Source organism: Haemorhous mexicanus, chromosome 1 (assembly GCF_027477595.1).
Source record: "Haemorhous mexicanus isolate bHaeMex1 chromosome 1, bHaeMex1.pri, whole genome shotgun sequence".
In the NCBI taxonomy this organism is placed as follows: domain Eukaryota; kingdom Metazoa; phylum Chordata; class Aves; order Passeriformes; family Fringillidae; genus Haemorhous; species Haemorhous mexicanus.
This window is the reverse complement of record NC_082341.1, coordinates 13,298,935-13,312,038: the sequence shown is the minus strand read 5'-3', so window position 1 is coordinate 13,312,038 and position 13,104 is coordinate 13,298,935. Positions and strand designations below refer to the sequence as shown.

At 49.5% G+C, this 13,104-nt stretch overlaps 1 protein-coding gene across 1 annotated transcript; it reads right to left on the bottom strand.

The window, feature by feature from the left end:
• Positions 1–9,192: 9,192 nt before the first annotated feature.
• FZD8 (frizzled class receptor 8) lies at positions 9,193–12,512 on the bottom strand. The gene has a single exon (XM_059840107.1). It carries the CDS (start codon positions 11,847–11,849, stop codon positions 9,831–9,833), a length of 2,019 nt encoding a protein of 672 aa, XP_059696090.1. The 5' UTR covers positions 11,850–12,512; the 3' UTR covers positions 9,193–9,830.
• Between the last annotated feature and the right edge of the window lie 592 nt (positions 12,513–13,104).

Below are 13,104 nucleotides of genomic sequence, written 5' to 3'. Positions count from 1 at the left end.
TGGCTCCAGTGCTGTGTAAAGATGGAAGATTTACAGCCCACGGATCTGGTATGCATCCAACTCTGGTCCCTGGCCCAGGCTGAACCCCTGTTGCCTTCCTTCTCTGCTCTGCCATAAGATATTGGAGAGCTGGTGTTGGCTTTTGGGAGGGCAGGAGGCTTCCACACTAAATACCAGGGCTAGGACAGTTCTCAGACAATGTCTGAAAATGCCAGGCTCAGGTATAAGACCTTCATTCCTCATAGTTTTTATCTCTTTAGCAGTACTTAGCAAGCTGAGTTACAAAAGATTTTGTTTCAGGAAACATTAGGTTGAATCAGGCTACTATTGTATTTGAACATATTTGCTGCTCTCTAGAGGAGCTCATGGAACTTGCATGATTTAAGGATATGTGATTATGTACTTTAAGTGGTCCTAAAATTTGGATAAATGAGGAAAATTCAAAAAAAGAGGAAAACCGAAGAAAAAAATAGCCTCTCTAAAATTTTGTCAGGAAATGAAGCAACAGCAAAATAAAACTTAAAGTAAAGAATAGAGAAGTTAATATACCACAAAGAGGTAGAAGAAAGCATGTGAGGGGACTGCCAAAAGAGGTGATACTAAATTAAACCTTTTCAATAAATTATGATTATACTGAACAAATTATTATTATACCAAAGGCCTTGTCAAGAATAATCCAAATCCTTAGCAGACAAGGTGCAGTGTGCTTTTAAGGGGTCAAAGAGGTCAGAGCAGTGGCTAAGAAGAAACCTCTCTACAAAACAGTCAGAACTATACATTGTGCCAGCTTGTACAAAGACATGAGAGAGCCCAGCAAATCATGTAAAACTTGAGCAAACAGCAATTAAAGAACCCATCAGCAAGAAAATACCGAAATCTTGCAGCAGAGATGATGGAAATAATCACCAGCCTCTCTTGGGAGGGTTCAGCTCAAGGCTAAGACACCAACACTTTGTCACAGAGCTGTGAGGTCGGGGTCAATAGTCCCACTACTCTTGGAGGACATCTGGTCAAATCCAGATCTGGGCTGCTATTAGTGGCCCACAAAAGTATCCCATGTTATTAGAGTTGCCAGAGGGTAAATGAGATACTCACCTGTGTCTTTCAGACATGACAGAAAATTACAGGAGACCCATGCTTGCTTGGAGAGGCAGGTAGAGACTGGATGGGAACCTCCAGGATCACCTGGAGCCCCTGTCTGAGCAACGGAACTGAGGCCCACAGGTAACTCAGAGTCCAGATTCTGCTTCCATGACCTACTGACAACATTTCTAACACTCTGTTGATTACAGTAAGAGTTCATACAAGGCCTTACCTTAAAAAAACCCTATACTGAGATACCTACCTGCATTTACACGTCCTAGTCTTGAGCCGAACCTCAGCCTTCACCTAAACATGGCACCTGGAGAGGGGGGTGGAAGGAGGAGGGGAAAAAAGGTATGAAAATGTTGAGGAATATTTAAGCAGTGATAACAGCTGGAGAAGCACTACTATAGAGGATGTTACCTTTTAACAAATACGATACTGGTTCTTATTCAACAGAAGAGACACACAAAGCTAAGTTGGGAGAGCAGTATTGCTGCTGACTGCAATAGCTTATGATGCCAAACATTTTCACAGTAGAATTATTTAGAAAGAAAGCACAAAAGGCAAAAATCACACTGATCATACCATTCATATATTTCAAAAAGACATCTTGCAAGGCACCACCACAACACTCCAAAATCTTCTAAAATGCAAAAAGAAAAATTGACACTAGAGTCTGACTTCCCAAGAACAGTAAATATGGCCACATGATCATACACTGAGCTCTTTGAATTCTCATGGGTGCTGTTGCAAAAAACTTAGTTGAGAGAAGTGCATATAGGAAGTATAGTATTTCCAGAGGAATATGGTGGGAAATGTAAATACACAGCTGGAGCAATGCTTCTATATAAACAAAAAAAATTGTCTAGTGTTGACAGAGACAGATGATCTCTTAGTATCAGAAAAAACCAGTTGCATCAGGATCTGCCACTTCAGCCATTACTTTAAAAGACAAGACATTTAGAGGTAGACACATTTTATTTTAGGAGACATTACATAAAAAGTTTGTTCTGCCCAATGTTACAGACCACTGACTGGAAACAAAAAATGGCAGGTGTTTCTTAAAAGCAATGCTCTTACTTTTCTCAAAGACTAAATTTATCACTTAATGTAAAACAATTTATCACTCTCCTTCCAAATTTTCTATGTAACACCTTATATTCAAAAGCTTCCATAATTTAGTTGAGATGAAACCAACAGACAGTCTATAGATGTTGCTGTATGCACATTATTTACTGTCAGCTTTCACAGATTATTCCCTGTTGGTTTTGGACCTTACAGAACATTCTGTCCAGAATAATTTTCCATTAACTTCTTCTAAGACAAGCAGAAATATACAATTTTTAAAAATATTCTTGTCTACTCTATTTTCCCAGAAGGAATTATATTTGAATGCATTGTGTAAATTCATGGGTTAAACCATAATTCAGAAAAGCACTCTTGTTCAGGAAAACATTTATGCACATGCTTACTTTAAGTATCTTATAAAATCTCACTGAAATCAATGGGACTTTGGCATGAACTTAAATAGCCCTTACCACCCTACATGCTTATGATCCACTTCTATTCAAGAAAGCAATCAAGCACAAGTTTCTGAATCAGGATCTAAAGGTATTCTGTGAAAACCATTTCTACTCCAAGCTCTGCTAATAAATTAGGTTTTTTGTGATTTTGCTTTTTTTTTTTTCCATTAAGAATGTATAACGTGAATGTGCTTTGCTTCATTTTAAGCTGCAAAGGCCCATTTTATGTACTGCTTGTTAAATCAGATTCTAATGATTCTTTCCCTCATGCAAATCTTTCCTCTCATTCATGGATTGTATTTAAATTCTGCTCAGCTTGTATTCATGATGCCTTGTCAGTGATTTGCATTGCTCTGATGCGTTTGCCCTGGTTGCACCCCTCACTCACTTTGGCTTGAGAACATAGAAGCCATAAATAACTCTTTAGCTGCTAAAAACAACACACACAATTCTTGTACACTAATGAGCTCGAGGATGGCAGCAATGAAGCTCCGTGTGGGTCTCCGTGGTTTCCTGATCTGGCTATTCCAAATGCCCTGCTCTGTGTCCTGGAAAACTAAGATTTTACAGCTTGTTCTAGCAAAATCTTCCTTCCCTAGAGTTTTGCAAAAAAGTAACTTCAGTTTAAAACCCACAATGATAAATGTGCTCTCTACCCCACAGGTTTGGAGAGAGGCTGCGGCTCCGGATGGCAGCGATGTACAGAACACATAGTGCCCAAAGCTGCACAGTCTGCACGGGAAACATTTCCCCTTCCTTTCCTAAAAGATTTAATTCTATTCCCTCCCTACATCTGGACAGAAAGCCAAAGCAAGTAATTTGTTTCCTAAGCCAGATGGCTACATTTTCTGATTGACATTGAAAGAGAGCATTTAGATTTCAACCACTGAGAAATGATGAAGGTATCATGTCTCAAACACATTTTGAATAAGTCTCTTCATAGCATGAAAACCATTCTTTTTTATTTCAGAAGATGTGAAAATGGGACATTGTGGTTGTAAGTTTATTTTTGGAAAAAAGTCAAGCAGAAAAAAATTTGAGACTAACGCTTCTTTGTGAAGAATGTCACATATAATTATCAATGACAGAAGCTTGGAGGAAAGAACTTCTAACTAATGCATTTCAAGCATACCTGAAAGCATCTAACAAATCACACGTAAGGCAGAACTGGTGGGATAAAACCCCTTTTTTGATGCAACGTATTAAAGAAGTTAGCGTTCAAGAGAAATAGCCCACCTTTCTCCTTTATAATATATGAGGCATCTACAGGAATGTGGCCACATCTTTCCGACTAAATTTCTCTTTTCTTGGAAAGCTGGATTTTAGGAAAGAGCATCTTAGTTCTGCGTTCTCCCCTGCTTGTTGCAGCGGTGGTGAGCCCTGCCCCAAGGGTGTCGGCAGTGCTGCGCAGGGTCAGGCAGGCAGCGGCGGCTCCCGTCTCCCCTCCGCGCTCCGCGGAGAGGAGAAGCTGCGGAAAGGGCGGCAAAGCGGGAATCCCGAGGGAGCAGGAGCGGTGGAAGGCGCTGGAATTCCCGGTGTCCCCAGCGGAGGGCACTGCGGGATGGCGAGCGCTGGAGCCCCGGGCGCCCGCACGCCTCTCCTCCCGCAGCCCCTCCGCCGGCCGGAGCCCTTGCCCGGTGCAGCTCCAGAATTGCTGTAAACCTTCTTTTCCATACCTGCCTGCCGTAGGGAATGGGAGGAATGGGTGATTTTCCTCCAGTCTTGTACAAGCCGGTTCCGCTTCAGCCCTGCGGCATCCGCGGCCCGACGGGGCTCGGGCAGGAGCGGATCGGGAGCGCGCCGGGCAAAGCCCGGGCACCCCGGGCACGGGGCTGCGACCTCGGGGGCGCTCCGGGGACACTGCGTGAGAAACTGCTCATAAAATGGAGCTGTACTGAGGACACGCAGCAGAGTCAGGAAATCCAGGTTTTTCTCCTAGACTTGCATTTAGGTTTCACTAGCCTGGGTATTATTACTGCAATTTCTGCCTCGCAAGAAGAAATTTGACTGTTAATTCACAAGTGAATGTAAAGTGTTTTGAGATCACAGATAAGAGACTAGTAGGAGTCAAGAAGTGTTATCTCGGCCTTCAAAAAGCTTGGTTCAACATTTGACCTTAGGTACTAGTTTCTGAGGTGATTTGACTATCCTTAGTCACCTCAGATTATTGCTCCACATTTTAATACCAGACACTAGTTATTTCCATACCACCATAGCATTTATTATGTGTGATCCTTTCTGCTGAACTAGTGAAACTCATATACCTGATTACAGTAATGATGGGCAGTTATAAAACTTAAATAAATAGAGCTGTCTGAAGATTTCTAATTGAGTTCTCTTAAAGGCTGCCTAGAGCTCATCATGACCACATGCAGGGAGCCTGCCTTGTTTAATGTTTTTTCTTTGGACTGACATTTTCAGATCTCTTTATTCTTCTTAGTCTCATCCTATTGTTTTCAGGGTGACCTTTGTTGCCCAGCCTCTTTAATTCTAGGCACAGATGTGCTATCCTTCCATACCATCCAGTTTTGGTATGCAGGACAAAAAAAGGACAAAAGAACATGGCCAGGAAGGAGAGAGATTGTTCTTCACTCCCTTCCCTGTTGGGCCAGAAACTGCATTGACCATGGTGTGTGGGAGTGGAAGTGTGTGCCTGGAGAAACACAGGCTGTGTGCCTCTGGAATGGGGTGCTGGAGCAGGGCATGCTACAGGCAGGTTGTAACAGGCACTCTGGAGACTGGCTGTGATTCCACAAGCTGGTTTGACTGGTCCACACTGAGCTTTCCTCCAGCATGATCTTGACTGCAGGTGAGTTTTCACTCCAGGAGCATCTTTTGTAATTTTTCAATGTACATTATCACTAGTTCTCTCTCTTCCCTCACATTAGATGGCCTGTCTATCCCATGTAAAATGTCATGTTTTTATTGCTTAAGAGGATTTCCTTACTGTGCAGGCTAGGTTTGCCTTTTGCACTGCACGTAGTGCTTGTGACATAAGTGTGTTATGGGATCAAGAAGTGGTCTTGTATTGAATTTTCTAGTACAAAGTAGAGCTGGGATTCTCCCAAGGTCTTTCTTTCTCAGCTAGTGATTCCTTTTAAATTTGGGCATTCTGACTTGCCTCCCAGTACTGTTTTCCTCTTGTAAAAAAACTGTTGCTGCTTTTTTCTGCAAGCCACTTTCAGGCGTCTAGAGATGTGTCCTCCTGAGGGAACCTGGAAAAAGCCCAGGCTCTGAAGCTGCAGTGAAAACACTGTGGGTAGTGTGTGCAGAGGCACCTCTGCCTCCAGTTTTTCTACCCCACCTGGGACAGCTTTGAGCACCCCAATACTTTAAAAAAAAGGATAAACACTTCTTGTGTAAAAAAGGGTAAACACTTCTTGTGTGCCAGTCTAAGCCTTCCCAGAAAGCCTGATCACATACATAATTTGTATTATTACAATATACAAGAATTTCTTAATTCCTCCTTTTCTTGAAGCCCTTTTCCAACCAAATTATTGATTACCAAAGCTTCAGGAACTTCTGCACAGGGAAAACTTTGGAGCACCCTTCCAGCTAGCTCTCAGGGACTGTGCAGCAGGTCCCAGGGGATGTACTGTGTCCCTGCTGAGGCTCTGCACCTCACCTGCACTGCTGTGCCTCCTTTTAAGAGGCCCACCAGAAGCTAGGCCAGCTTTCTAGGAGGCTGCAGGGGTTTTTAGTTTTTGCAGCAGGAGAAAAAAGATCTGTACGATTTCCTTTCTGAAGCAGGAGCATGTAAAGTAAGGAGGGATCCTGGGAAAAAATAAGGGGGGGGGGGGGGGTTGGAAATAAAAAAATAAGAGAGCTCTCCAAAGGTATCTTGCTTATTAGAGAAGGAAAAAATCCCAAACCATGTTTTTGTGCTAACATGGTCACTCGCCTGGGCAGAGCAATTTGGCCTTTCTGTGGGAGGCTCTCAGTTGCCTTTATCCGGCCCCCCAGATGCTGCCATACAAGTTGTGCTATGGGCCACACCAGTGGCAGCAAAACTGTCCCTTACCTCTCCAGAGCCAGTGGGTGTGGGTGCTGCCCCTGCCCATGGATGAGCCTGTGCCAGCAGGGATGCTGTTGGCACTCCTGCTCTGCAGGCCAGGGCATGGGCCATGGGTCTCCCCGGGCTGTTTTCAGTAGCTCTCTGGCAAATTTATGAAGGCAGTTTATCATCAGATCTTGAAAATTAACATGTCATTTCTATCACCTCACCAATACTTTTTGGATCTTCATAGAAAATTTAACCTTAAAGTTTGATAAAGGGCATCCTAATAATGTGAAGTTCATTGTAGCTGTGGATTTTTATTTTTTGTGTACCTAAATGCTTTGCTGGTGGTGTTTCTGATTGTTTTTCCCTATCTACAAATTTTATGCTGATTCACAAAAATCTGCATTTCTAAGTTAGCTTCTTTAGCTCCATTTCCCCAGGTTTGTGTTTCTAATGGTTTTAACTTTACCTGATTTTAATTTGTTTAACCTTTGCATTATTATTCAGTCACTTCCAAAGCAGGCATCTTGTTTACCTGGCTAGCTCTGAGACCCCTTTTTTTTTAGATCACCTGCAGCCCCTCTTGGCTCATTCTGGAGGAGGTCAAGCCAAAGGACTACTTCTTTCTTTTACTAGAAATGCTTTTATCTCAGTGCTAGCAATCTGCACCAGCAGCCTGTGAGAGACCTATGTAAAGAAATTCTCAGAAAAGAGTTGTGACTGTATCTCTCCTCTGTCTTCCTTGCTGGAACCTGGTGCAGGGGAAGGAACTCAGATTTTTATCTGCAGAACTGATTGTGCTATGTGGGTCTTCCCCAGCAGGAAGATCTGACAGCTGGGAAAATGCCGTGTTGATTTAACAACAACCTTGAAAAGAATGTTTCCAGCAATACAGAAAAATAGTATGGCCTTTTTAACTTACAGCTATGTCAATATTCTGATGCTGGTCAGCTGGTGCATAAATAGGTACCATGTGTAAATCCCAGGGGAATTTCCTTTGCATTTAAGAAGTTAAAATTATTTTTCCCATCAAGTAGTTAGTTAGCATTTTAAATTACTCCTTTTCATGTTCCTGGCAACTTTGTAGAAGTGGGGTCTATTAAGTCAGGAGATCTTTGAAAGGGACACCAATAATCAAGTCAGTGCTCAATGAAACAAGGTTTTTCCCACAAATCATGACTGATATCTATGTCATTAGTAGGGTAGCTGCCCATCTCTTATCATGATTGGCAGGTTAATAAGGGACCTGGGGCTATCTTTTCACTGCTAGCACACAACCTAACCAATTGCTTTTAAATGACTGCTAATTTGACAGAATATAAGCAGAATATGTAAAAATATCTGGAGTAATGTCTAGTGCAGTTTTTACTCCTGATATTCTGAGTGCTCTCATTTTAGAAAACAGATTAAAATGTTAGTTAATAGATTTTAAATTTTTTTGGACACTCAGTTTTTGAAGAAAATCTTGTAGTTGTTCTTTGGTTCAATTAGGACCAAAAGAGAAGGGAGTTTTGTAATGCAATTGTCCCGTAAAGGAAAATGTTTTAAATTGGGGAGATTATGTGAGCAGACCACCTGTAGGGCATTCATAGCTCTTTTCTATAATGCTCCAAGCCATGCCTTGCTGCCTGCAGTCTGGCTAACAATGCAGGGAAAAGCTGTTTAAAAGGCTGTTCTCCCTTTTCCCTCTGGTGTTCACTAACTGTTACAAGTCTTCCTCTTAAAATAAAAAAAAAAAAAAGTCCCATGTCCCTTTAATTGAAGAACTTTAAGGCTCCATGGTGGCCAATTGGTCTGCAACAAGAGGAACCAGGCAGCAGGGAAAGAAACTTCAGACTATACATCACGTTTGGTGAAGAGAAAAGATCAAAGTTTTCCCAAACTCAAAAGAAACCAAGTTCCCTACAGATTAACCCTATTCATTTAGCTCCTCTTAAAGGAATGATGTTCTGAGCCACTGGGCAGACAGGTAAAAAGTTCAACAATTGCCAAAGCATTCTTCTGTTAATTCAACAGCCTTCTGCTCAAATAAATTAGCTTACTCCTGACAGAAGAACAATACCTTTTCTCTTGAAAAACGACCATATTTGATATACAAAAGTTAAGATGTTAGTTTAATCTGTTAAGAAGAGATTGATCTAACAAATCTCAACTCACTTTTCCACCATAGTACACGAGCTATGAATTTAAAACATTAACCTTTTACACTTCAGTATGCATCCCAGGAAAGGCAGGTGCTTACAGAAGTGTAGGCAACAGATATGAGAGGCGGGTGTGCACATTCCTAAAATAACACCCGTTTTAAAAGGATACTTAACATGCCATGGGAGATGACTCTTTTGTAAAGGCTCAAAGACATCATCATCTTTCAAAAAAGGAAAGAAGTATGGTAAAGCACCTCCCAGTTTTGGCAAACACTTTTTCAGAACAACTTGTTGAATGACTTGTTTTCTTGTGTCTGCATAGCTGACTTCTTTAACAGGTAATGACTGGAGCATGAATGTAGTTCACAGTTTATGGAACTACCTAAAGATACAGCAGCTGGAATAACCAGGGCAGGAGGAGAGGAAAAGCTTGGAAAAGTCATTTATCAAAAGTCATTTTATTGACAAAATAGAATACTCATATTTGCTCTTACAGGGGTAGCCTCTAAATTTTTACAAAAAAATTTACAGACTGTATAGCTTTGGATATATACATATTTTACACATCTGTACAAGGTAACAAATAATTATATAAATACATCCTTTAATGTAGGAAACCCGTATTTAGCTGGGGTGTATAATTAAGACATTTTTGATTCAGTCAATATTGTAAGGCATTTGCCTGGTCATCCACATCCCAAAAACCTGCAGTCCCCAGCAGACTCCCACCTCAGGACGGGGGGAGGAAGACCCTCTCTCCCATGAGTAAAGAGCTGCTGTTAGTCCAGAGTGATTCAGAAGCTGCTCTGCCTTGCCCTCTGCAAGACACGGGTGAGCCTCTACCCTCCTCTGCCAGCAAAATAATAAGCTGGCTCCTTGAAGTACATGCTCCCTGCATATGAATGGAGGGGAAGGAGGAGGGGGTTGGAGCCTGGGGCCTCTGCCAGCTGCATTGTTCTATACAAGCTGTGGCTAATAAGGACCATTAGGGGTTCATTAATGGCACCAAACAGTGAGGAGGCATTTTAGGCAGGCCAGTGTCCCTCATTCCCTAACCTTTGGCCTCTTTCCCCCTCCTCACACTTGAGACAGGGGCATCTGCTTGGGATAGGAGACCGAGCTGGCCGTGCCTGATCTCCACGTCAGGCCGGTGCTGACATCGCTGTAGAGTGAGCCACCACCTCCGGCCCCGAGTCCTCCTGCCGTGGTGATCACTGCCTGTCCACCTGCTCCTGCCCCTGTGCTCCCCGCCACGGCAGCACCTTTGCTGGCCCAGCAGCAGCGAGTGCAGAGGGCCCTCCAGGATTCGAGGGTCTTGCCAGACCAGACCCAGACACCAGAAGTGATGCCCACCACCAGGCACATGAAGTACTTGAGCATGAAGACGGCATAGTCGGGGCGGCGGGCCTGGTCGGGCTGCTGGTCACGCAGGCAGGGGCAGTTGTGCGTGGCCTCCCAGCGGGGCCGGTTGTGCTGCTCGTAGAAGAGGCAGGCGACCACGCTGGCAGCCGGCACGGTGTAGAGCACAGTGAAGAGTCCCAGGCGTATCATCAGCTTCTCCAGCTTGTGGGTCTTGGTGGGGCCACCCTGCTGCTTGATGACGCTGCGGATACGGAAGAGTGAGACGAAGCCGGCGAGCAGGAACATGGAGCCGATGGCCAAGTAAATGAGCAGAGGTGCCAGCACAAAGCCCCGTAAGTTCTCCAGGCTCTGGTTGCCCACGTAGCAGATGCCGGCCACGGGGTCCCCGTCCACAGAACTGAGTGCCAGCACAGCGATGGACTTGACGCTGGGGAGCAGCCAGGCGGCCAGGTGGAAATACTGTGCGTAGCCGGCGATGGCCTCGTTGCCCCACTTCATGCCTGCCGCCAGGAACCAGGTGAGGGAGAGGATGACCCACCAGATGGAGCTGGCCATGCCGAAGAAGTAGACGAGCAGGAAGACCACGGTGCACAGCGCCGGGCCGGTGCTCTCGTACCGCACGTGCTCGGCCACCGCCAGCTCCGGCTGCAGCTCGGCCGCGCCGCCCGCCGCGCCGCGCCCCCCCGCCGCCGCCGCCCCCGCAGCCGCGCCGCCGCCGGCCCCCGCCGCCCCGGCCCCCGCGCCGCCCGCGCCCGCCCCGCCGCTGCACGCCACCTTCTCGTGCCCCGCCACCAGCCGCACCAGGTAGCCGAGGGACACGAAGAGGTAGCAGGCGGCCAGGAAGATGATGGGGCGCTCGGGGTACTTGAAGCGCTCCATGTCGATGAGGAAGGTGGAGACGGTGGCGAAGGTGGAGAGGAAGCAGAGCACGGACCAGAGCCCGATCCAGAAGGCGGTGAAGGCGCGCTCGTCGGGGCTGAAGTAGGGGTTGTGGCAGGGCAGGGCGCAGTTGGCGATCTGCCCCGTCTTGACGCGGTTGTAGAGCGGGTGCCGCTCGCTGGACACCGACACCATGGGCGCCCGGCACTGGCAGCCCGGCTCGCAGGGCGGCGGCGGCCGCGGCTTGCGCGGAGCCTCGGCCGGCGGGGCGGCGGCGGCGGGGGGCGCCTTAGCGGGGGTGCCGGGCTTGGAGCCGCGGAGCGGGGGCTTGGCGGGCGGCGGCGCGGCCGTGGTGAGGTCCGTGCGGTTGTAGTCCATACAGAGCGTGTCCGGGCTGCCCTGCTCGGGGAGGCGGTCGCAGCGCATCCTGTCGGGCCAGGCGAAGCCGTACTGGCGCATGAGCGGGGCGCAGCCGGCCTTGGCCCGCTCGCAGACGCTGCGGCAGGGCGGCAGCGGCTTCTTGTAGTCCTCCAGGCAGATGGGGGTGTACATGCTGCAGAGGAAGAAGCGCAGGTCGCTGGAGCACTGGATCTCCACCAGCGGCCAGAACTGGTGCACCTCCAGCCCGGCCTCGTCCTGCGTGTCGTGGTTGAACTGGTTGGGCATGTAGGTGTAGTTGTAGCCGATGCCCTTGCAGAGGGGCACGGTGATCTCCTGGCACGACAGCTCCTTTGCCGAAGAGGAGGAGGAGGAGGACGCGGCGGCTGCGGCCGAGGCGGCGGCGCAGCCGGCGCGCTGCAGCAGGGACAGGGCGGCGAGCAGCGAGGTGATTTCCAACAGGTAACTCCACTCCATGCTCGGCGGCGCGCGGGCGGCGGCCCCGGCTCCTCTCCCGTCCCGCTCAGCAGCCGCGGGGAGCGCGGCGCCACAGCACCCCCCCGCCCCGGCTACCCCCGGGGGGGCGGAGGGCGGCCCCCTCCGTGCCGGTCACAGGTGAGAGGTCTTTCAGCTCCCGCCGGACTCCGTCGTCCGCGGGCACCCGGTGAGGGGGAGCCCCCACTCGGCTCCGGAGGGTGGGGGTCTGCTCACGGGAGGCCCCTCAGCCGCCGTCGCATCGCTCCCCGCGGGGTCGGTTTCGCAGGGGGAGACGCAGCTCCTCTCGCCGCTGCTCCAGCGCCGGCCGGGCACGGGGCGGCGGAGGCGGAGAAGTTTCGCCGTCAGCCCCCGGGCGGCGCGGTGAAGAAGGCTGAGGCGTCCCGGGAACCAGGCGGTGCCGGGCTCCCACCGCCCCGAGCGGGCGGGCAGCGGCAGGGCCGGAGCTGGGGCGGCCGGAGCTGCTCCTTCTGCCGCCCGCCCGAGCGCACGGCTCCGCGGGTGACCGCCAGCCGGCCGGTCCTCGCCCTGCGCTGGGTCCCTCTCCGGCTGCCGGGCGCCCCGGCCGCGATCGCGCCACCTGAGCCGCGGGTCGAGCGCGGCAGCGCCTCCGCTAACTTCTCGCTCTCCGGCCTCGGCAGCGGCGCTCCGGCCGCCGCGCTCTCATGAATATTTATAGCGAGCGCCGCCAGACCCCGCCCCCTCCGCCTCGTCCGCCTATCAACCTCGCCCGGGCGGGGCGCGGGGGGCGGGCCCCGGGGTTCCTTAAGGTGGCGCCTATGCCGGACTGTGGTGGCCGTGCTGGGTCGCAGTGGTTGCGGGGACGTGGCGGTGTTTGCTCGGCCCCTGCCCGTGCGGAGACGCCCGGCTCTGCACCGCGGTGCGCGGGCTGCGGCAGCCACGCATCGGCCCGGGCTGCGCAGGGGATCTCCGTCCCTCTGCAAGGGAACCCGAGCAAGTCACAGTCACCGCAGCCCCAGTTTAAGTAGCGCTCGGGGCTGTCTCGGAAGGGGTTTCCTACCACCTCGTTGCTACCCGCGGGATTCGGGCCCGTGCCGGCGTGCGCGCTGCCCCATCCCCTTGCACGTGTTGGTTACGGGGGGGTCCCGGCAGCACCGCAGCCGACACCCGGCCCCGCTGCCCCGGCTGCCCGCGCCCCCGACCCCAGCGCGGAGCTCCGAACAACGCGCGGAGCAAGCGCAGCACTGAGGCTGTGCCCGGGGTCGGGGCCGCGGCG

What these genes read in the sequence shown, in the direction of transcription:
- FZD8 (XM_059840107.1), bottom strand. Translation starts at nt 11,849, where the DNA reads ATGGAGTGGAGTTACCTGTTGGAAATCACCTCGCTGCTCGCCGCCCTG.